The sequence below is a fragment of the Tachyglossus aculeatus genome, chromosome X1 (genome assembly GCF_015852505.1).
Source record: "Tachyglossus aculeatus isolate mTacAcu1 chromosome X1, mTacAcu1.pri, whole genome shotgun sequence".
In the NCBI taxonomy this organism is placed as follows: domain Eukaryota; kingdom Metazoa; phylum Chordata; class Mammalia; order Monotremata; family Tachyglossidae; genus Tachyglossus; species Tachyglossus aculeatus.
In genome coordinates, this window is record NC_052101.1 from 13,090,866 (window position 1) to 13,115,827 (window position 24,962).

The 24,962-nt window shown below is 41.1% G+C and overlaps 1 protein-coding gene across 2 annotated transcripts in view; it reads left to right on the forward strand.

The window, feature by feature from the left end:
- Positions 1–24,962, forward strand: part of AGPAT5 (1-acylglycerol-3-phosphate O-acyltransferase 5) — a 65,088-nt gene that overhangs the window by 31,241 nt on the left and 8,885 nt on the right. The window contains exons 4-6 of one of the 2 annotated variants that reach the window (XM_038772184.1): positions 664–753; positions 12,728–12,818; positions 21,130–21,291. In XM_038772184.1, the coding sequence (XP_038628112.1) occupies positions 664–753; positions 12,728–12,818; positions 21,130–21,291 (343 nt within the window). The remainder of the gene's footprint in view (positions 1–663; positions 754–12,727; positions 12,819–21,129; positions 21,292–24,962) is intronic. The other variant, XM_038772185.1, reaches the window with a different exon arrangement.

The window sequence follows — 24,962 nt, forward strand, 5'->3', positions numbered from 1 at the left end:
GAGAAGTTAAGTGACTTGCCCAAAGTCATACAGCTGACCGTTGGTGGAGCCGGGATTTGAACCCATGATCTCTGACTCCAAAGCCCAGGCTCTTTCCTCTGAGCCACGCTGCTTCTCAAATAGTTTATCTACATCTACTAACTCACTCTAAGCTTTCTTCTGGCAGCCCCCCCCACCCCCGAAAAAGATGTTGCACTGTTCATCAAATTTTTCTAAGATACTATTACAATTACAAACATTTAGCCTAATGCTCAGCACACTGTAAATGCTCAATATGGATCATTGATTGAGTGATCGATTTGATTAGTGGTTGAAAATAATATTCTTTTCTCCTGCAAACAGAATTGGTGAAACATCAGCTCAGGGTTATCTTAAATTACCATTTCTCTCTTGTAGTGGCTTAAAAACATTATAAAACACAACGGAAAACATTATAATCTATCGATTATGCAACAGAGTTGAATTTTGATTTACAAGTAACATTTTAAAGGCAATAGATTATTGCAAACTAAGTACTAGACTAAATTTACTTGATAAAACTCATGTAATGGGTCTGGAAAAGTAGATATTTCTGACTTCTTTTCTTTTCCATAATTTTAAAATGTGTGTATGTTAACTGCATTAAACTTATCTGTTTTTCCCTTTTTATTTTATATGTGGAAGCATGGAGGGATTTATGTAAAGCGAAGTGCCAAATTCAATGAAAAAGAAATGAAAAATAAGCTGCAGGCCCAAGTGAAAGCAGGAACTCCAGTAAGATTTTGCGATTTTTTCTTAATGCAGAGGCATTTTAGCTATTAATGTTATGGTTATTGTGTTTAGAATAAATTATGTAAATGTTTTGAAAGTCAAAATGTTACTTCCAGGACAAATCATTACACCTCCCTTATAGCTATTTAGCCGTGTTCGTTTTTCTAAGTGGTTATTTTTCATAAAATTTTATTTTGCAGAGACTATCGTTCATCAGAAATGGACTCAAAATTTGTGAGGCCCTTGTGGGTGAGGGAAAGTGTCTATCCACTCTGTAATATTGTCCTTGAGCAAGTGCTTATTACAGTACTCTGCACTCAGTAATTGCTCAATAAATGAGATTGATTAATAGAACTAATTTTATGGCGACTAGTTTCTAGGAGAAGCTAAGCCAACTTTCATTAATAAAAAAGCCAGGTACATTTCTGCTATATTACTAAATGCACTGAGTGATTTCACTTGTCCAAAAAGCAAGATACATAATTACTCTTAAAAATTCCCGCACACATTTGGATGATTAATCATTCACTATAAGTGGTATTTTACAATAATTTTCCATTTTTAAGAACTATGGTCCCTACCAGTCATGTATTGAGTGCTTACCGCGTGCACAAGACTGTGCAACAAACTGTATAACACTGTATAACTGTATAAACTGTATAACTGTATAAAGACTGTATAACAAAATTGGTAGACAAAGTCCCTGCCCACAACAAACGTACATAGAGGGGACACAGGCATTAATATTTTTTAAAAAAATTACGGATACGTTCATAAGTGCTGGGGGCTGAGGGAGAGGTGAATAAGGGGTGCAAATTCAAGTGCAAGGGTTTTGCAGAAGGGAGTGGAGAGGAGAAAATAAAGGCTTAATCAGGGAAGGCCTCTTGGAAGAGATGTGCTTCTGACAAGGCTTTGAAGGTGGGGAAAGTTTATCGTCCGTGAGATACGAAGAAGGAGGGTATGCTGGACCAGAAGCGGGGTGTGGGAAGGGGTCGACAGTGAAATAGATGAACTCGAGGTGTAATATACAAGTTGGCATTAGAGGAGAAAAGTTTGTGGACTGGGTTGTAGTAAGAAATCAGAGAGGTAAGGTAGAAGGGGCCAAGGTAACAGTGCTTGAAAGGTTGTTTAAGAGTTTCTTTTGGATGTGGAGGTTCTTGCGGTATGGGAAAATACGGCCTTGAACGGTTTTGTAGAAAAGTCGCCTGGGCAGTAGAGTGAACTATGGGTTGAATGAGAGGGCGAGAGAGACACACACTCTTTTTCCGTGCTCCTCAGGTTTAGAGCCCGGTGATTGGATTGCTATACTTGGCACGACAATGTATTTCACCCTTGTTTTGGGGCTTGTCTGCTCAATAATTTATTAGAGAGCATGGCGTTTCCCAAGGATTTCCTTGACTGTACCCTGCTCAATTATAATATAAAATATTAAAGAGTTTTGAATAGTCATTTTCAAAGTATTGTTTGCAAATGTTCCACTGAGCCACGCTGCTTGTCTGCCGTGTGACCTTCGGCATGTCACTTAACTACTCTGAGCCTCAGTTCCCTCATCTGTAAAATGGGGATGAAGACTGCAAGCCCCACATGGGACAACCTGATCACCTTGTATCCCCAGTGCTTTGAACACAATAAGCACTTGACAAATGCCATCATTATTATTATTTGCATTGACTGTTCAAAGTCACTAAATTTGGCTTTGGTATGAAAAGCTAAATCTTAGAGAAGAGCAAAGCAAAACAAACAATGTTAAGATTTGATCAAAATAATGTAGTGCATTAGATTACTCTTTTGAATACTATGAAAGTTGCTGTGATAGTCCATCCTTAGTGTTTTTGTTTTATTTTCTGTGAAGACTTATTTAATTTGAATTTTGAGCTTTTAGCTGGAAAAACCACACAAGAATATACAAAATGTTATTGTCTTTGGTAAGTAGAGTGACATTCCAATGCCTAGAACAGTGCTTTGCACATAGTACGTGCTTAAATACCATCACTATTATTATTCCAACATGAAAAATTTGGACAAAATATCATACTACAGAGACTTCTGATTGCTACTTGAGGAGTAACTTCAGTAAAAAAAAAAAAAGCAACAGCTGCATTTGTTGGTATCCACGGGCCCTTCTGTGATTTCTGAACCCATAGTGTGTTTGCTTTCAGAGCCTACTTACATACAAAACTAGAACTCTCACAAAACGAGAGAGAACTGTTAGAAATATCATATAAAAATTTGAGGGCTAAATAAAGTGTTATAGCCCGGAAACCTTTATTAATATGAGCAGTTGTAGGATATAGTACCACATTTTACAATTAGCAGGTGGTTGAATGTTGATGTTATATGCTCATGAAGGCAGGGGCCTGTATTTACTGTCTTATTGTACCCTAAATGCCCAATTAAAGCTCTGAACACAGTGAGTGTCTAGTACTATAGAATGGATAGATAATTTAAATATCAGATATATTGTGATGTGGACAACTTGAGTGGCAAGACCAATAACAGTATTATGACTACTATTCCACCCAGGTAGCATTCTTAATTGCTTCCATGAAAATAATGCTAGTCAATAGAGCACAAAGGAAAGTGTGGCTTCCAGTGGGAAATAATATGTCCCTAAGGTAAAAAGAGAGCAAAAGCTACGAATGTATTTGAAAACAGTGATTTAGAAGCTTCAGTGAATATAGTTACACGATAGGTCCCCACCGCAGGAGGAACGAGAACTTGAAACCTGGAGTTCCCATGCTCTAGACTGTAAGCCTGTTGTGGGCAGGGGTTGTCTCTTTATTGCTGATTTGTACTTTCCAAGCATTTAGTACAGTGCTGTGCACACAGTAAGTGCTCAATAAATACGATTGAATAAATCAATGTTCCTGGGGCCCTGGGGATCCCAGGGGGACACCTGCTTCCCAAGCCAACCTTCTTCCCCCTGAAGCTTTGGAGCCAAGTCTGACTTTCCCGTTCTTTTTTGCTGTTGTTGTGCTTTTTTTTTTCTTTTTTTAACATGGGGAAAGCTTATGGCAGTGTAAAACCAAGGACCTTTGGCCAGGAACAATGTCAGAAATGTTGCAGTGGCTGTTCAATCTTACTTTTTCGCTCTGTACTTAAGAAGTGGCAGGTGTCCAGACAACAGAGTAATCCTCTTAAGGAGGGTAAACATAATCACTTTTGACTCTACTTCACAGGTGGAATTATTTCCTTCCACCTGATTTGATTATGTATTACTCTTTACTCAGAAGCAAGATTGGAATTGGGTATAATGACCAAGTCTGTATGGGGTAAAGCAGATAATTGTTTGAAAAAACATTGCGACATTCAGTCATTTCGTAGTGCAAATTTTTCCAACCTCATTTTCAACCCCACAGTGAGCAAAAAAATAGCTAAAAATGATTTTATTTTTCTTTTTAACCATGGAATTGACTTTTCTGGTCATGATTCCTATTTGGATTTTGTAAGATAAAGCATTTTCTTTGAAAAGTCTAAGGTATAGGAGAATACAAGGAATATAGTATTTTTTAAATATATGAGTATAGTTTTGTGCTCCTTTCGATCTTTTGAAAAAGGAAGTCCCCCAAAGCAAGGCTTTCTTTTACTTTTAAAGTGAACTTTCTTCTCCTCCCTTTTGACATATATTTTTGGTGAAATTAGTAGAGTTGAGCTTTAAAACTAAAAAGTAAGCCAAAGAAATGTCCTTTTGCAAACAAAGCCAGTGGCAAAGAGTTATATCTGGTAGAGTCCTTATATTAGAATTAATTGGGAGTAAGAGTCAGTGTCTAAAAAATATAAAAGAGGAAAGGGCTTGCATTATAATATTAAATAGCATATGCTTCTGGTGACATTATACAGTATCAGGAAATTATCCTATGAATCATAATGTGGTCAGGGTCTTTATAGGATGATTGTTTACTGAGAAGTTTCTCCTGCCAGAAAATTTGTCCTTTATTACCACAATCCTCAGATTGAGTCCAAGAAATAAAATCCCAATAGAGGTTAGAAGCATTTCGTATTGGCTTCATTTGGGCAAACTGTGGGTAATTGAGGTTACTGGCCTTTATGGTAGGCAAACCCAGTTAAAACCAAAACTTTTCCAAAAAGTTTGTGTCTCTCGCCCCCATCAAACCATCTTAAAATTTGATTCTGTCCCCTGCAAATATCTGGAAAGACATTCTTAATATTTTAATAACTATCATTTTAAGTAGGTATTTCAGGACCTAGCACATCACGTGGATACCTAATGAATGCTAATTGAACTGCCAAATTCACGGTCAGTTAGTATGAAGTCCAAAAAGAGGTCCTGCATTCTAACATCAACTATTAACATTCAAATTCAGGCATTCTTAGGGAAAATTTTATACTGGGTCGTCTCTGTGTCTACCCTTGCACCAGTGCACAGTGTGATGCCTAGATAGCAGAATGCAATGGTGATGTTCAGTCACTCGGTGGTTTTTTTGGTGTTAAGCACTTACCGTGTGCCAGTCACTGCAGTAAGCGCGGAGGTAGATTCAAGATATTTGGTTTGGACACAATCCCTGTCCCACTTCGGGCTCACAGTCTTAATCCCCATTTTATAAGTGAGGTAACTGAGACACAGAGAGTTAAGTGGCCGCCCAAGGTCCCACAGCAGACAAGTGGAAGAGCAGAAATAGAACCCAGGTCCTCTGACTCCCGAGCTCATACTGTTCCATCTAGGCTACGTTACTTCTCCATATAGGTAAAATTAATTGAACGCTTACCGTACAACTCAGCAGAGTTGGTTGGCACGGTCCCTGTCCCCAAAGAACATACAGTCTAGAGGGAGAGACAGACATTCAAAACAAATTATGGATAAGGGAAATTCATCTCTGGCTTGCCGAAGGAGATTCTTGACAGAGCTGCCTTTTCCAGATGTATGCCGGTGCGAAACCTTAAATGCCATTGATTCTTTGGGCTGTGAAACCGTACCATTTTGCAGATTCAGAAAAGTTAGTCCTTATAATGATCTGCATAGCTTTCTGGGAATGCACTTCTACCATGTGCTTAAAGGGCTTAAAGTCCATTGAAATGGACTTTGCTAATGTACCATTACATATCCCGGTGTAATACAGAATTCTGTACATATAGCTCAAATGAGGGCAGTTTAATGTGATTCACAAAGGAACAATAATTGTTGCTGTAGTGGTCACTAAAATGAAGTAGGCTGTTCTCTCAAAGCTGAATATAGGTCTTGTCAACTCACCTATAGGTCTTCTAGACTTTGAGCCCACTGTTGGGTAGGGACCATCTCTATATGTTGCCAACTTGTATTTCCCAAGTGCTTAGTACAGTGCTCTGCACACAGTAAGCGCTCAATAAATATGATAGAATGAATGAACACAGTCTGGTTTGCTGCATGAAAAAGGTTTCAAATGTATCATTGTACTGAGCGAGGAAGAACGATTATGAATATGATCCCCATTAATATGGTTGTTGTAAAATGCTTTTCAACCCACAGTGTCTACTGAAGCAAAAATGTATTTACTTTCTGCATTGATGGATGTTTTTTATAAAAGCATTTGGCAGTTTGGAATCTAATTGGGCATGGTATAGATAACTGCTTAATTTACGGATGCTCTTTTAGTTAACGTCGAAAATGGTGCCAACAGATCTTTGGCACATGCCTAAATATTGTTCTAAATTGGACACAGTGGGAAATGGACTTTGCTAACGTACCATTACATATCCCGGTGTAATGCAAAATTCTGTACATATAGCTCAAATGAGGGCAGTTAAATGTGATTCACAAAGGAAGAATAATAGTTGCCGTAGTGGTCACTAAAATGAAATAGGCTGTTCTCTCAAAGCCGAATATAGGTCTTGTCAACTCATCAACTTATTATGTCTTTTGTGGGTGCTGGAGAACTCAGAACTGCAGAAGTTGTGGTGCTGAGCTACTATAAAATTATGGATCAATCAATCATTTGTATTTATTGAGCGCTTACTGTGTGCAGAGCACTGTACTAAGCGCTTGGGAAGTACAAGTTGGCAACATATAGAGACAGTCCCTATCCAACAGTGGGCTCACAGTCTAGATCCCCTTTAAGCTTTCTATTCACTAGGATTGGGGGGCAGATTACGCTCTTTCTTTTCCAGTTGACTTTCTGTACATCGAGCTGAAATTACCTCCCACCATGAACACTGAAACCTGAAAGTGAAGGTGGTTCACTAGGTCCAGCTTTTTAATTATTGTCGTATTTATTGAGCGCTTACTGTGTGCAGAGCGCTGTACTAAGCATTTGGGAAGTGCAGTTCAGCAACAGAGACAATCCCTGCCCACAACGGGCTCACAGTCTAGAAGAGGGGGAGACAGATATCAAAACAAATAAACAAGGCATCAGTAACACTATTATAAATAAAAAGAATTATAGATATATACACATCATTAATAAAAATAAATAGAATTATAATTATGAATATGTACATATATGCGCAAGGGCTGTCGGGTGGGGAAGGGGGTAGAGCAAAGGGAGCGAGTTGGGGCGATGGGGAGGGGGAGTAGAGGGACGGGGGGGCTTAGTCTGGGAAAACTTTTCAAAACTTGAGGCTCTTTTCGATATTTTATAGGCTTTCCTGTTGCTTTGGTCTCCATGAGCCCGTTGTTGGGTAGGGACTGTCTCTATATGTTGCCGACTTGTACTTCCCAAGCGCTTAGTACAGTGCTGTGCACACAGTAAGCGCTCAATAAATACAATTGAATGAATGAATGGGGTGGGGGGGATCTAGTTGGAAAAAAAGTTGTACTTGAATGAATGAATGAAAAAACAAACCTGCCACTTTGGCTATAAAGCTGCCTTCTGTTTTGTGGTTCAGATTGGGAGGGCTTCAGACCACTAAATTGCTCTATTCTCTTGGAAGCGCTTCTGGAATGCAGTGGTTTCTTAATTCCCAAATAAAAAGAAGAAAATGTATATTTAAAGCTTTCCATTATGATGCCACAAAAATAAATAGATCGCCTTTTATTGTAAATGGTTATGGAAGGGAAAAATATCTACTGCAAATTATTTAGTTGGAAAATTGTCATTCACTTATTCCACGGTTTCCAATTTAAAATGTATTGAAGTCAAAGAGCTTTGCCTGTAAATTATGAGCAAAATGCACGTGTACACAGTGAGAGAAAGGGATTAAAGATGAAAGGGAACAGGCTCTAGAGGGTAAAATATGGTGTTCTGTACCAGAGGCAGTATTCCTACCGCCTCTTTTACAGCCAGAGATACGGCTCAGATCCTCCTGTGTGTCTAGGGGGTTTGTTACTACATCTGAATTGAAGTGGAAGCCGATTAAAAACTGCCTCGGGTTGACGCAGGCTACGCTTCAGCCGTTTTCAGCTCCCTTCACTTTCCCGTATTCTTTCACTGATGTCCTCAGTAGGCCCAGGGGATTGGGGAGAGATAACCCCTGTGAATGGGGTGAAATCACAAATACTATCGGACCCTGACCGCAGCTGTGCTTAAAGCACTAGAAAGTTTATCCTACAATTCCCGTCTCTCCGGGCTTTCCGGGTATCAATCAATCAATCAATCAGTCGTATTTATTGAGTGCTTACTGTGTGCAGAGCACTGTACTAAGCACTTGGGAAGTACAAGTTGGCAACATATAGAGACAGTCCCTACCCAACAGTGGGGCTCACAGTCTAGAAGGGGGAAACAGAGAACAAAACCAAACATATTAACAAAATGAAATAAATAGAATAGATTAAGTACAAGTAAAATAAATAGAGTAATAAATATGTACAAACATATATACATATATACAGGTGCTGTGGGGAAGGGAAGGAGGTAAGACGGGGGGATGGAGAGGGGGACAAAGGGGAGAGGAAGGAGGGGGCTCAGTGTGGGAAGGCCTCCTGGAGGAGGTGAGCTCTCAGCAGGGCCTTGAAGGGAGGAAGAGAGCTAGCTTGGCGGATGGGCAGAGGGATTGGGGGCATTCCAGGCCCGGGGGATGACGTGGGCCGGGGGTCGATGGCGGGACAGGGGAGAACGAGGTACGGTGAGGAGATTAGCGGCGGAGGAGCGGAGGGTGCGGGCTGGGCTGGAGAAGGAGAGAAGGGAGGTGAGGTAGGAGGGGGTGAGGGGATGGACAGCCTGGAAGCCCAGGGTGAGGAGTTTCTGCCTGATGTGCAGATTAATTGGTAGCCACTGGAGATTTTTGAGGAGGGGAGTAACATGCCCAGAGCGTTTCTGGACAGAGACGATCCGGGCAGCGGCGTGAGGTATGGATTGAAGTGGGGAGAGACACGAGGATGGGAGACCAGAGAGGAGGCTGATGCAGTAATCCAGACGGGATAGGATGAGAGCTTGAACGAGCAGGGTAGCGGTTTGGATGGAGAGGAGAGGGTGGATCTTGGCAATGTTGCGGAGCTGAGACCGGCAGGTTTTGGTGACGGCTTGGATGTGAGGGGTGAATGAGAGAGCGGAGTCGAGGATGACACCAAGTTTGCGGGCCTGTGAGACGGGAAGGATGGTAGTGCCGTCAACAGAGATGGGGAAGTCAGGGAGAGGGCAGGGTTTGGGAGGGAAGACAAGGAGTTCAGTCTTGGACATGTTGAGTTTTAGGTGGCAGGCAGACATCCAGATGGAGATGTCCTGAAGGCAGGAGGAGATGCGAGCCTGGAGGGAGGGGGAGAGAGCGGGGGCAGAGATGGAGATTTGGGTGTCATCAGCGTAGAGATGATAGTTGAAGCCGTGGGAGATCCAGTCCCGGCCCCTCCAGCGGAGTAATCAGAGGTTGGCATCAGCAGAGACTCAGCCGGCCAGCTGACCAAAAAAGCAGCAGGGGGCCAGAGCAGCACCTAGCCCACCTGTTACCATGACCCTGGGTATGGATTCAGCAAACTGTGAATGCCAGAGGACTACTGTCTAAGCATCCTTCTTATAATTCCCAGGACCAGATGTATTTTATTCCTGTTTCACCTGTGTAAATTACGTCTCCCAAGATTCAGTTGACTTTTGACAGATTCTTGTTGCCTACTTGGAGCTGACTGTATTTAGCATTCTTATTTGTCCATTAACGTAGTTAATATCATGCTCTCTTAGTCCTTGAAGAATCTCACTTCTTCCACCAGCAAAAGGAAGTTGCACTAGAGACCTAGCTGTTCACCTGGTGGTTTGTCTGCTACTTAGCTACTGGTTATCATGTGCTCTCTGGTATTCACTCTTGAATCTTCCACCTCTAGAGTGGTTTTTGCCAAGCTTTCACAAGGGGAGACCCATTTGCACAAAAATGAAATGCAAATAATTGCCTTTCAAGAATTAATTCCATTGCCTTACATGAGTGCGAACAACCAAGAAATATTAACTCAAGTCCGTGATGCAAAATTTTACGTTAAGCTCCCTCTTCTGAGCTTTTCCATTTCCTCCTTTTGTCTCCCTTCACTTCTCCCCACCGTCTTGTCTTTCTCCCCTGCCTCAGAGTGAGACTGATAGAATTTCTGTTAATGCATACATAAACCAACCGTTTGAGCGATCTTATGGCGTCCCCAGATTCCAAAGTCTCCTCTTTTACTATTTGGCCTGGAAAATTAAAGACTTGCAACTGACTAGTCACGTCTTGTTCCGTTGTGAAAAGATAAATACATATTTTCTTGATCTCTGGTTCTTTCATTTTCCTAAATGTAGGTTATAGTCTTATAGACTCCTTAGGTTGTAAAAGGAGACTTCATGTAACATGAAAGGACCTTGTAATTTGCCTTTCTTGCCTTTTGTAGAGATTTTGGAAAATGTATTTCATTGACCAGAAGACAGAACCTTTCTGTGAACTATTATGCTGATGATGGTATTTGTTAAGCGCTTACTATGTGCCAAGCTCGGTTCTCAACGTTGGAGTAGATACAAGGAGATCAGGTTGTCCCACAATGGGCTCACAGTCGTAATCCCCATTTTACAGATGAGGTAACTGAGGCATAGAAAAGTTTAGCGACTTGCTCAGAGTCACACAGCTGATTAGTGGCGGAGCCTGGATTAGAACCCACGACCTCTAAGTCCCAAGCCCGGGCTCTTTCCACTGAGCTGCACTGCTTCTCTCGTATGCCGTAGAAGATGGTGCTTGCTTCTTCACTTTCCCTTTCCTTCTAAAGATTGTTGACAAGTGGTATTATTGAGTGTTTTTAATCTGTTTGGAGGAAATTGAGGTATTTTATTAATGAAACTATCAATAAAAAGTGTCTCTTTGGAAAAAAAAAAAAGAAGCCCTATCATGGCACCTTGTCTAAGAATATCTCAAAACAGGAGTAACACCAGTCCCCTTCTTTCTCACAGGAACATCATGAGAATAAAACGAGATCATGCATATCAAATATATACGAGGTAGGGCAGTTGTATTAATGTTATGAAGATTCAAGAAGCAGTGTGGCTCAGTGGAAAGAGCACGGGCTTGGGAGTCAGAGGTCATGGGTTTGAATCCCGGCTCTGCCACTTATCGGCTGTGTGACTTTGGGCAAGTCACTTAACTTCTCTGTGCCTCAGTTACCTCATCTGTAAAATGGGGATTAAGATTGTGAGCCCCCCATGGGACAACCTGATCACCTTGTATCCCCCCAGCGCTTAGAGCAGTGTTTTGCACGTAGTAAGTGCTTAATAAATGCCATCATCATTATTATTATTATTATTATTATTATTATTATCATTATTCAAGGAAATAGGATTTTGACTCTTTGGAAAAGAGTCATCCCAACAGCAGATATCATTCTTGGTACTGAAAAATGATTTTTCCTCTTTCCCAAGAAAGGACGGATGGACGCCTCAGTATTTCCTTCATTTTATCAAGCCTGAGCTTCAGCATATGTCAGTTTATCTTACTGCTTCCTTTTGTTAATGTACTTGTTCCCTGGGGAAATTTTGGAGCCAGATATTGATTAATTTCAGTCTTAAATCCCTTATACAGATTTCTGTACTCATTGAGCAGGAGGTTTTGATTTAAGGGGAATCATTAAGATGAGTGAAAACACATTTCTAGCAAGAGAACAATTATCCAGTATCATCCCCCGAGACTTCTGAGGAAAGAACAGATAAGCAAAATAGCTACATCCGATGACGTTCACAAACTTCTGAGCTCACGCAATCTGTTTAAGAAAATACTTGTAAATGAAAAAGAACTGGCTCGGCACTTAATTTTTGTTTCTTTGAGGCTGTCCAGGATTGGGGTGCTAAACAGGATTCGGAATAATCCTTAATTTTCATAGTGCTTTCACGTTTACCAGCCCCAAAAGCCCTCTCCAATCTCAAATCAGTTTGGCAGATGAAAGAAGTCTGAACTGCTTCTCTGCAGGTTTACTGGTATTTGTGAAGGAAGGGTTATTGTGTTTTGTTGTCCGTCTCCCCCTTCTAGACTGTGAGCCCATTGTTGGGTAGGGACCGTCTCCATATGTTGCCAATTTGTACTTCCCAAGCGCTTAGTACAGTGCTCTGCACACAGTAAGTGCTCAATAAATATGATTGAGTGAATGAGTCATTAACTAGTTAGCTAATATCGATCTATGGGTTCTCTACTTCTTGCTTCATGGGGGCTGCTAATTAGGTTTTTTTTGCTCAGGATTACTGTAGCCTGTATTTTTAGGACTGATGTGAGATGCTTAGTGGAACCTTTTTTTTTTTTTTTCTTTTTAACGCAGTCCAGAATTGACTGTGGAAAATGTAGCCGAAATATTTGTGGACTGAGTTATTTGTGTGAAGCATCATTTCCTAGCAAAGCTTTGGATCAGGAATTATCATCTAGAACCACCATCTAACTGGAAAAATTGTTAGATCCCTACTACTGCCTTCTAAGTGTCAAAGTTACCTTTGAAATATGCTTTATTATTAAGAGTTGGCTAAATATTTTCAAAGGCTGTTCCTTCCAATTGTGTTTGTAAAACAGATGATGTATAAAATAACTTTATCCCCCGGCAGAAATGCTGTGCTAGATTTAGGAATGCAAGTTAATTGAAAGTAAACAAGCCCCACTCAAAAAATCCCTCTTTCTTTGTATCCCACAGATGTATCTTGTGATTTTTCCAGAAGGAACACGGTACAATCCAGAGCTACCGAAAGTAATTGCAGATAGTCAGTCATTTGCTTCTAAAGCAGGTAAGTTCAAATTTAAAAGCTTTTGGAGAATCGTAAAAAGCTACACCTGGAAAAAGTAAACTCCCTCGATGAATTCAAAGGTGACCGTATTACACAATAGCACTGTTAATTTTCTGTTTTGCTGTCTTTCAAGAAATTAAATGCTTCACATAACTCCTTTGCCCTTACAGCATACTTTCTTTTAAAGTTGGTGGCTTCAAGTAAAAGAGTACCTGTATTTAGATGGAGAAGCCAAATTACCAAGACGGTTAATGATTAGGTCAGTGTCATACAGCCAGTAATTAATGGTGGAATAAAAGTTAGAATTCAGGGCTCTGACTCCTCTTAGGAATCGATCAAATCAGACTGTGAGTTAGTGTGGCCTTTCGACAAATTATGAGCAATGAAGTAACATCCCAATGTTACCCTATTCCACGTTTAGTACTTAAACTCTTTAGAGTGATGTGCTTCAATTCAAAAATAAGTCCTTTTTTTGAGGAACATAAGCAACGTGTGCTTAACAGAATGTTCTGAGTAAGAAAAGTTGACTCTGATGTGGGTTTGAATCATCAAAACAGTAACATCAAACAGTAAAAGATGTTCTTCAAGAACTCATTTTATGCAGCCACCAGAGCACTGTACAAAGCACTTGGGAGAGTACAGTATAACAGACATATTCCCTGCCCACCATGAGCTTACAAGTCTAGAGGACTTCAGTCATTATGCTCTGAATTAATTTTAACAAAAATGTCACCATGGTGATGTTATGCTTTGAATGGCTTTAATCAAAAATTCATTAGTGGCGGCTAGTTGTTACAGTAGTATAAAGGAATCTCCTATTTCCCAGAAAGTCTGGAATCTGGCCTTAATACATAACCAGTAACGTTATGGGAAAATGAACTTAAAGCTGTCACCAAATTCTGTTCCTTAGGCAATACATTATGCAGTGATGCACAGATGGAGCTAGAAAACAGAAACATAAAGGTCAGTATGGCTTTTGGGAGGTGGCAAGACAGAATGGTGACAATAGCGCAACAAGCTCTGTACCAAGTTGAAGGCCTAAAGACATAGGGAAACACAGTCTTAAACAATGCCCTCAACAGTGGACTGTTAAGAAACAAGTTGAGCAGGCAGGAAAGTCTGGAATCTGGCCTTAATACATAACCAGTAATGTTATGGGAAAATGAACTTAAAGCTGCCACCAAATTCTGTTCCTTAGGCAATACATTATTCAGTGGTGCACAGATGGAGCTAGAAAACAGAAAACAAAAAGGTCAGTATGGCTTTTGGGAGGCGGCAAGACAGAATGGTGACAACAGCGCAACAAGCTCTGTACCAAGTTGAAGGCCTAAAGACAGAGGGAAACAGTCTTAAACAATGCCCTCAACCGTGGACTGTTAAGAAACAAGTTCAGCAGGCAGACTTCACTGGCAGACAGCAGTCTGAAGCAAGGTTGCTCTCCTCTAGCAAAAGCCGTGCCCAAACTGGGACACCAGAAGAGAAAATGGAAATAAAACCTGTGTGAGGCAAAGTCAATAGCGCCAAAGGATCTGTGCTCATGTACGAGCAATGCAAAGGGCTAATCGATCGCACATGGGTCTTCTCAGCCACACTCACACACATCGCGGTCGTTGGTGACGTCTTTGAAAATGAACAGCCCTACATATATCAACACCCCTTCAGTCTGAGTTTGTTTTAGGGCTTTACTTAGTCATTGTCTTCTCTGAATCCCTCTGCACCCTTGACGACTCTGTGACAAGGATACCTAAGGTCTAGAGGATCAAGTAGGCTTTTCCTGTTTTCGCTGTTGAGCTAAGGTCACCATTTGTCGGGTTTTAAAGTGGACAGTCGTATTTCCAGGTGGTCGTTCCACTGTCTCTTCTGGAGTCAGGCCTGGGCACTTTAATGTTCAGTACAGAGGCTCCTGCCACTGGGTTCCAGAGCTCAGAATGGCACCCAAGAATGGCTCTGGAGTAGATCGGGGGTAATCAGTGGTCCTCACAGACTAAGCTCTGTGATCGCCTGCCTGCATAATTCATATGGCGTCACATGGGCTTCCTTAATAACTGTGGTATTCGTTAAGCACTTTCTGTATGTCCGGCGTATGGTAAATGATCTTAAAGAACCCACAGTACTAAGTGCTGGGGTGATACAACAAAATCAGGTCCCACATGGGGTTCACAGTCTAAGTACAGACTGAGAGCCCACTGTTGGGTAGGGACTGTCTCTTTATAGTGCCAATTTGTACTTCCCAAGCGCTTAGTACAGTGCTCTGCACATAGTAAGTGCTCAATAAATACGATTGATGATGATGATGATGTAATTTATTTATATTAATGTCTGTCTTCCTCTCCTCTCCCCCCACCTCCCTGACTGTAAGCTCATGGGCAGGGACTGTGTCTATTGTTGTACTCTCCCAAGCATTTAGTACAGTGCTCTGCACACAGTAAGCACTCAATAAATATGATTGAATTTGTTAATAGGAGGGAGAACAGGCATTGAATACCCATTTTGCTGATGAGGGAATGAAGACACAGAGAAGTTAAGTGACTTGTCCAAGGCCTCAGAGCTGAGAAGTGGCGAAACTAGTATTAGAACCCAGGACCTCTGGCTCCCAAGCCCGTACTCTTCCCATTAGGCCACTCGGCTTTTCTCTCTGTTTCGTGTTTGCAAGGGAGAATTATTCCTTTTGAGTGTAGTTGGAGTGCTGATGGTTTAGATGTGTAAAAGAGCCCTGGTTAAACGGAGTGCAGCTATTAAAAAAAAAAAAGTGAGTGGATTCAGAAGGCACATACCAGATCGAAAGGGAGTCAAAACAAAAATTTTGATTTTTAATATTTATATTCTAGTGTGGATGATGGTGTGCTATCTGTAAGTTTATAGAGAGTTAAGTTAATTCTTTGAGAGCACATGTTTGTTCCAAGAAAAATGGCAGTTAAAAGCAGTTTGAAGAATCCTGGCTTGTTCTGGAACTCTAAATCAGTTTGATTTTTTTTGTTTCTTAGCTTCCCTACCAAAATCCTAGTTGTCTTTCATATAGCTCCTAGTTCTAAATACAAAACCCAATAATTTAGATTGTTTTCTTACTAACCGTGGTACTCATTGAGAGTTTATGATGTTCTCAATGCTGGGGATAATACAAGCCAGCCAGTTCAAACACAATTCCTCTCCCTCATGGGGCTCACAGTCCAAGAGGGAGAGAGAACAGGTATTTTGTCCCCATTTTACAGATGAAGGAGCTGGCACAGACAGGTTGGGACTTGCCCAAGCTCACACAGCCGGCAAGTGGCACTGATCATTTTCCCTAGAAATGATGGTGGTGACATAAAATTGATCTTGTAGTGGATTGGAAGAATGAAATTGGGCTATGGAAACAATGTTACTTTTACCCATTCTTTGGGGTCTTACCAATCTGATCTTTTTCAAATCCAGGATAACTGCAAAATGTACAGACATTCATAGTGATGTTAAGTTAGTCTTTTTTTTATTGCTCTTATTTTAGAGTGTGTGCCCCCTTTCCCAAGTTTTATTGTGACTATAATAACAGAAGATTAGTGCTTGGAGTTACACATGGAGGATTTTTGATGGGGTTTTTATGAACTGGATGAACTGCTTTTCGCTTGCAAGAGCTGTACTTAATGCTTTCAGATACATTTGTTCCATATTTGTAGACCTTAGATTTAAATACCTTACTGTATTTATTTTGTAGTTCAGCTCTCATGAAAAATGAACTGTTGTGGGGTTTTTTTTCAGTTTACTAGAAAATAATTCCAAATTCTTAATCATTCATAATGTAAAGAAAATGAATTCCAATTAAATTGGTAGTGTTTATTGAATTGACTCAATAGTATTTATTGAATTCCTGTACAGTGCTAATCCCTGTACTAAGTGCTTGGGAGAGTATGTAGATACGAGAGAGACAGTTCTTGCTCACAAGGAGTTTACAATACAACATGAGAGATAGAAACAGTAGTTTAAAGATAGGAGGAAGAATGCAACGATAGCAGAATATATAAATAAAAATGTACAAATGTAAAACAAGAGGTGAGTGGTAAAAAAAAATGTTGAGGTGATAGAAAGATGTAGTCTGAAGAAAAGAAAAATTAAGCAGGGGAAACTTCAGTTGTGCAAGATTGGGGCAAAAAATATTGTTAACAAATATTGCAGATGATCAGAATGCCTAGTTTATTGAGTCATTCATTCAATCGTATTTATTGAGCACTTACTGTATGCGGAGCACTATACTAAGCGCTTGGGAAGTACAAGTTGGGAACATATAGAGACGGTCCCTACCCAACAGCGGGCTCACAGTCTAGGAGGGGGAGACAGACAGCAAAGCATATTAACAAAATAAAATAAATATGTACAAATAAAATAAAGAAATAAATTGAGTAATAAATACGTACAAACATATGTACAGGTGCTGTGGGGAGGGGAAGGAGGTAACTTTACTACCCTAGTCCCTCACAATTCACCGTGCATGCATTTGTTTCCGAAATATGGAACAGTCAACTCCTAAGGTGTATATTGTCGAATCGTTTACAGGCCAGTTGTGTGTTTCAGATGAATTCAGAAGGCCTCAGGTGAAATAAATTAGTTATCCATAATAAAATGAAAACAGAAAGGAAAAAGATTAGATTCAAAGGAGGGGAGAAAAAAGAGGACCTTAATAGAGCACTTGTGATTGCCTCTTATTTTTTTTTTAACTCGATGGAGTACTGCAATTGTGTAGGCACTCAGTTAACCCCTGCAGTGTTGTCAGTTTCTCAGATCCCTGTAGCACAGCCTTTGCCTCTGAGTTTATCCTCACCAGGCTGTGGAGGTCGTGCCTTCCACTGTCTTTACTGCCCCAGTAAGCCCGAGTAATCTAGAGCCTTTTTTCTCCTTTGCTGTCACTTTCAATGATGGAACTACAGCCAAGTGTGAGCTGCTTAGTGAAGTTAGTAGACAATGACCGGACAGCATTTCCAAAAAGGGCACATACCGACTTTAGAAAAGAAAACTATACCGCAAGAGTTTGCAAAGCTCCAGCGATGTTTGCTAAAGGAGAGGCCATAATTTGGTACAAAACACATTTCCTACCCAATCGGGGTAAGAAAATCTTGCAGTGGAAGCAATTATCTGAATAAATATGATAGCAAGTCAAGATTCATGTACTTTTCCAGGCCTGTCATGTTTCAGGAGGCACAATTTACCTGAAATGGACAAAAGCTTTCAATCAATCACCTTTTTCATCAGTCTCAAGCATCTTAACATATACATCATCATCATCATCATCATCAATCATATTTATTGAGCGCTTACTATTGCAGAGCACTGTACTAAGCACTTGGGAAGTACAAATTGGCAACATATAAAGACAGTCCCTACCCAACAGTGGGCTCACAGACATGGTTTGGACAGTAATCATATGAAGAAGTAGTTTGCCCCGTCTTTCTGAAAGGAAAATAGTACACAGCCAGTGACCAGTGCAAAGAAACCATTGCAATAAACCAGATTAAAATTCTTGTCTTCATGCCATCTTTGCAACTGTAATTGATCAGATCTTGAATGACCATTTTTCTGTTGGGAATTTTTTAATTCCTATAAGTCTTTGCCTTGAAAAGCCATATTTGGCTACTGGTTCAACGTGAAAGAGTAGAATGCTAGGGGAATTGAAAAGTAGAAGTTATTTACTGGAAGTATATTTCATGTGAATTTGAGATCACAAATTTTTCCCACCATGGGTAAAGGAAGTTCAGACTTCTAAGTAACAATGTAGAAAAAGAATTCCCTGTTGTTTTCCCTCTGTCATCTCAAGTAGGAGTGATTGTTTAAAATTAAAAACAAAAACTTTGTTCCATCGATTAAATTCATTTATCCTAGAGTTGAAACCGGAAGCATCCGTATATGGTAAATTTAGGCTCCCATCATTTTGGAACTAAGAATGCCCTTTTCCATTTGTTAACATTTTTATTTTTCTTGTTCATATGGGTGACTGTATCTGTGTGCTAAAGGATATGTGTGCATGCTTAAATCAGTCACCTTACCTTATTCTGTTTCCTGTTGTGAATGACTGGTTGTTTTTTTTCCTGAGTTTAATTGGCATATTTATCTGTGGTTTGTCACTTTATAATGTTCAACGTTCTCCCCCTCCCCCCAGGTCTTAGCTGTCTGAGTTTGGTTAACAGTTTTTAAAATGGAACACACAGGATTATTTGTGTCTGACTATGGGAACTCAAGATATTGAGGAACCATGCAGATCATGGAGAGATTTCCAGAAGAGGAAAATGGAATGTTTTACCCTTAGAGTTTCTAAAAGAAGAGTGGATTCTGAAGTTTAAAAGCAAGCTTTGTGCACTGGGCTCTTTGGGTTGAAGGCACTGCCAGGTTTTCATTTACAAAAATCTCGGAGGTTGTCCAATCCTTTCTGGAGGCTAAGGAAATGGAATTGAAAGGCATAAATAGTCGTCTTTCAGAATAGTCAGCATCGGCTGGCTTGCAAAAAATATCCTTAACTTTTTCAAGTTTGGTCTTTATTAACGCTGGGGTATTCTAAAAATAATGTTCAAATCACATGCTGTTAAAAGATGAGGTGAAAGTGCATTTCTGGGTAAAACGTGGGTGTAATCTAAGGTTCAGGGAGGGATCACCTGTGCACCCCAACGAAGACCACATTTGGAATATGTGCCGTTGGTTCATCCAGGCTATTCATTCAATTGTATTTATTGAGCACTTACTAGGATTCTGACCCCAACGGTTGCTTGGAGGGCCCATGGCGTATTAGTAGAAGTGATAGTAGTAGTATTACTCATTTGTTAAGCCTATACAATATACACATTCAGGATACAATGCTGGGGTGATTACAGGGGGATCAGTTCTAATATTATTTCTGGACATAAGGGCTTCATAATCTATTTGGGAGAAGAGAGCTGCATAGAACGAGAATGTAATCCAAGCACAAGAAAACTGGTAAAACTTCAGTAGGTTGAAAATATGAACCGTGAAGCAATGTTAAAGTTAATAGGGCAGACTTTGATCACCTCGTCTCTTCAGCTAAAAAATTCATGGGCGAGGAACTCTTCTAAACGCTTTGGGGAGGAAATGAACCACGATATTCCTTAGGAGCTCCCTATCCTCAGAATCGTAAGCTTCAGTACCACTCCTCTGTGATCTTATGAAGAGTCATAATCTTTCCAGTATTTCTTCATATGAAAGATATGTCACACTCCTTTTCATCTTGGTTGCCCTTCTGGGTGCTTTATTTAGTCTTGTTACATTCGTGACCAAAAGGTAAGCCTACTGGCAGGAGCCCAGGCCTGGGAGTTGGAAAACCTTGTTTCTCATCCCAGCTCTGCTCTGCCACTTTTCTCCTGCGTGGCCTTGGGTAAATCACTCAACTTCTCTTTTCCTCGTTTGTAAAGTGGGGATTAAATCCTCCTCCCTCCGACTTAGACTGTGAGACCTGTGTGGTACAGGGACAGTGTCCAACTTGATTTTCTTGTATCAATCCAAGAACTTTAGTACAGTGCTAGTACCATTAAAAAGAAAAAAAAAAATAACTTTGTCCTTCTCAGCTCTCAGCGACTAAATCCTGGAAACTCACAGGGAAGCATTCCATGTTTAGGCTGCTTCATGGGCACAGATATTTATTCTGTTGATTTTGTTAATATGTTTTGTTTTATTTTCTGTCTCCTCCTTCTAGACTGTGAGCCCACTGTTGGGTAGGGACCGTCTCTATATGTTGCCAACTTGTACTTCCCAAGTGCTTAGTACAGTGCTCTGCACACAGTAAGTGCTCAATAAATATGATTGAATGAATGAATTAATATAATTTAGTGTTCTCCTTACAGTTTCAACTAAATAGACTAAAAGCTCATCCTCTAGACTGTAAACTCGTTATGGGCAGGGAACATGTCTGCTCATTCTGTCATACTGTATTCTCCCAAGTGCTTAGTTTAGTGCTCTGCCCATAGTAAACACCTAATAAATACCATTGATTAATTGTTTAGTAATTAACCATATCCTTTCTAGTCAGTTCTCATTAGTCCTGACAGGATCATAAACTTTTTTTTTCAACCTGCACTCAAGTTTGCCTGCTGCGGGCATGATTATCATGTGCCAGTTATTTTTTTTTTTATTTGCTTGTCAAATACAAAATATCTGGATTGACTAAAAGTCTGTTCCTTTTAACCCTTTACTTAATAATGTATGATATCATTTTAGCAGCGTTTGAGTTCATCAGCTGTAGATTAAATCAACTTCATTTTAACGTCTGTGAAGAGGAAAGGTCGTATAACTCCACCGATTTTTGTGTCAGCCTCCTTTGACATGTTTTGTTTTGCTTTTCTAGGTCTGTCAGTGTTAAAACATGTTTTAACACCACGCGTAAAGGCAACACATGTTGCGATTGACTCCATGAAGAATTATTTAGATGCAGTGTATGATGTCACTGTAGCATATGAAGGTACCGTGGACCATAAGGGACAAAGGAAAGTAGCACCGTCCATGACTGGTGAGTTTGAGGTTCTTAATTTGTACAGATCTACTGCTGCACCTTATAGTTGCTGGATGACTCATTTTGTGTGTTTTTTTTAAATCCCATCAAATTGGTAATTGCCATTTCTAAAAATGATATATAGTAGCTCCTCCCTAGAACACAAGCTTCTATAAAATGACCTTTGAACAGAATACATAGTCTGTCAGTAGATGCTACTTGACTTTTTTCGGAGAGCAGTAACCAGGCAAATGAAATAGGAAGAATTCGAACAGGATAATACAAAATGTTTTTAATAGTTGTATGTAGCTCGTGTTTTCTTTGTAGAATATTGAGTCAGTATCAAGCGACTTAAACTTTTATTGTTGCTACTGTGCCGGTTGCCATTTCTTGATTTTTCTCTTCTCTGTTCCTTCTCACTTCCTACTATCATTGACTCAGATCCTCTGCAACAGAAGTGTGCAGCAGAGAGTGGGGAGACCCATGAGCCAGGGGAAAGGTGAAGGAGGATAGCCAGGGCCACCAGAGACCTTTGCCAGGCCACTGATGGCCAGGGGCACAGTTTGGAGAGCACTGGCATAGCACATTTTAGGTGCGCAAAAATTAGTAATTAAAATGCATCTTTGATTTTTTTTTTCCATAAAACGTTTCTTTCCCAAATTTAGTCTCAAAGCCTACTACTGATAGGTATCTGGGGTTATCAAGTACAGTTATTAGATGGTGAATAGGGCTAGGTTTTATTGCAGAATTGGTTGCTGTTATATAAGATTTTCTTATTCCTTCAATTTCAGTAAGCTTTTCTGGTCTCACATTATTTTCCCAGGAAACATTTCTGCCGTAGCTTCACTACCCATTAGGGAATCTACTAATAAACACCTGTTATTAAGATTTTGGTCCTAAAATTAAGCCACCTCCTGCTTTTACCGAAAATTGCTGCCTGAATAGGTAGTGTTCTGGAAAGAGAGTTAGTTAGACTCATTATAATAACATGCTGCTGCAAACACAGCAGTCTCGTTATAAGCCATTTAACTGAAAAGAGAATTGTTCTGTTGCAGCTTTGGCAGAAAATGCCAGTTGTATACTTTGCATAGAATTCAGGGAGGGGGAGCTGATGAAAAGGGTGGACTCATCCTCACGCTTACCAACCTTGAAATCCCTCTATCCAACCACAATTTCCTCACCTGCCTTCTTTCCCGTACACCCCCTTCCCCCAAATCTGTCCTGTTCCCCCATAGAGACCTCATCCAAATCTGGTCATCGTGCCCCATTTAGTCTCCATGCCCAAACTGCCTTCCCTTGATGAGCAAACTGATGCTCTGAGCACCACCGTCTCTACTTAACTCACTCACTCCCCATGTCCTCGTCGATCCTGTACCTGTAACCCCCAGCCGTGGATTACCACTACAGTCCGCTTCCTTCACTCCTGCGCACGAGCCGTGGAGTGATGCTGGTGGAAACACAGATATCAAGCCGACCTCGTCCACCTCAAGCTCATCCTCGCCTACTTCAACTGTGCCCTCTCCTCTGCCTGGCAACATTATTTTTCTATCCTATTTAACCCCCGTGCCCATTGTCCTCGCCAGAGTCAGAAGGCCGTGGGTTCGAATCCCGGCTCCGCCACCTGTCTGCTCTGGGACCTTGGGCAAATCGCTTCACTTCTCTGCACCTCAGTTCCCTCATCTGGAAAATGGGGATTGAGACTGTGAGCCCAGTGTAGGGCAAGGACTGTGCCTAACCCAATTTGCTGGTGCCCAACCCAGCACTTAGTACAGTGCCAGGCATATAATAAGCACTTAACAAATACAATTATTATTATTATCTCCCTCAAATTTCCCCTGCTCCTCTCCAGTACCTCCCTCCTTCTGCCCCTTCTATCTCTTCCTTCTTTCCCAGCAGTACCTCGAGATGTCCCACCTCCTCTCAAATCCACCCCCTCCACCTGTGCTGACTTCATCCCTTTGCACTTTATCAAAACATTTGCCGCTCTCCATTCTTCCCTTCCTGACTTCCATCTTAAACTTCCCTCTCCAATGGCTTCTTCCCCACTGCTTTCAAACATGATCATGTCTTCCCTGTCATAATAAAAAAAAAAACCCTCCCTTGACCCCATGGCTTCCTCCAGTTATTGTCCCATCTCCCTCCTACCATTTCTCTCACCTGCTGCCACCACATCCTCCTCTTCAGTTCTCTCTTTGACCCCTTGCAATCTGGCTTCCATCACTCCACGGAAACTGCCTCCTCAAAGGTCACCGGTGATCTTCTTGCCAGATTCAACTGCCTCTGTTCCATCCTCATCCTTCTTGTCCACTCAGGTGCCTTCAACGCTGTCTAGAACCCCCTTCTCCTGGGAAAATTATCCAACGTGGCTTCAGTGAAACTGTCCTCCCCGTTTCTCCCCCGAACTCTCTGGCTGTTCATTCTCAGTCTCTTTGACAGGCTCAGTTCTGGGTCTCTTTCTCTTCTCCCATATGCTCACCGCATTGGAGAGTTCATTTGCTCTTATGGCTTTAACAACCATCTTGATGCAGATGATTCCCAAATCTCCATCTCCAGCCCTGACCTCTTTTCCTTTCTACAGTCTCATATTTCCTCCTGCCTTCAGGACATCTCCACATGTCCAGAACAGAACTCCTCATATTCCCTCCCAAACCTTGACCTCCCCATGACTTTCCCATCACTGCAGATGCCCCCCCACCGTCCTCCCTGTCTCACAAGCTCATAACCTTGGCACTTTCCTCGACTCATCTCTCTTACTCCGTCTTTCACCAGATTCTGGCGGCTCAACCTTCATAACATCACTAAAATCCGCCCTTTCCTCTCCGTTCCAACCCCTGCCATATTAATCCAAGCACTGACTTGACTCTCCTGAGTTGATTACTGCGTCAGCCTCCTTGCAGTAATCTCCCTGCCTCCTGTATCCCCACTTCACTCCGCTACCCAAATCATTTTTCCACAAAACGTTTAGCCTGTGATTCCCTCATTTCTCAATAACCTTCAGTGTTGCCCACCGACCTCCACGTCAAACAGAAACTCCTTACTATTAAGCACTGTCACCTTGTCCCCTCCTACCTTACTTCCCGGACACTTCACTCCTCTAATGCCAATCTTTTCACTGTACCTCGATCTCATCAATCTCGTCGCCAGCCCCTCGCCCACATCCTGCCTCTGGCCGGGAACTCCCTCCCTCTTCCTATCCGATGTTCACTCTCCTTACCTTCAAAGCCGTATTAAAAACACATCTCCAGGAGGTCTTCTCTGACCAAGCCTTCATTTCCTCTTCTCCCACTCCCTTCTGCATCACCCTTGCACTAGAATTTGCACCCTTTATTTACCACTCCATCAGCCCCATCAAACTTAAGTACATATCTGCAGTTTAATTTATTTATATTAATGTCTATCCTCCCCCCACACCCCAGTCTGTAAACTCTTTTGGGCAGGTAATATGTCTACCAACTCTGTTATACTGTTTGCTCCTAAGTGCTTAGTACAGTGCTCTGCACACAGTAAGTGATCAATAAATACGATTGATTTGATTGATTTTTTTCAAACAATAGTATTTATTGAGTGTCTGCTCTGTGCAAGGCCCTGTGCTACATGCTTGGGAGAGACAAACAGGGAAAATTGGCATGAGCCCTAGCCTCAAGGCTCTTACAACCTATTGGGCTCTTTATTTAGCAGTAGTCATTCAT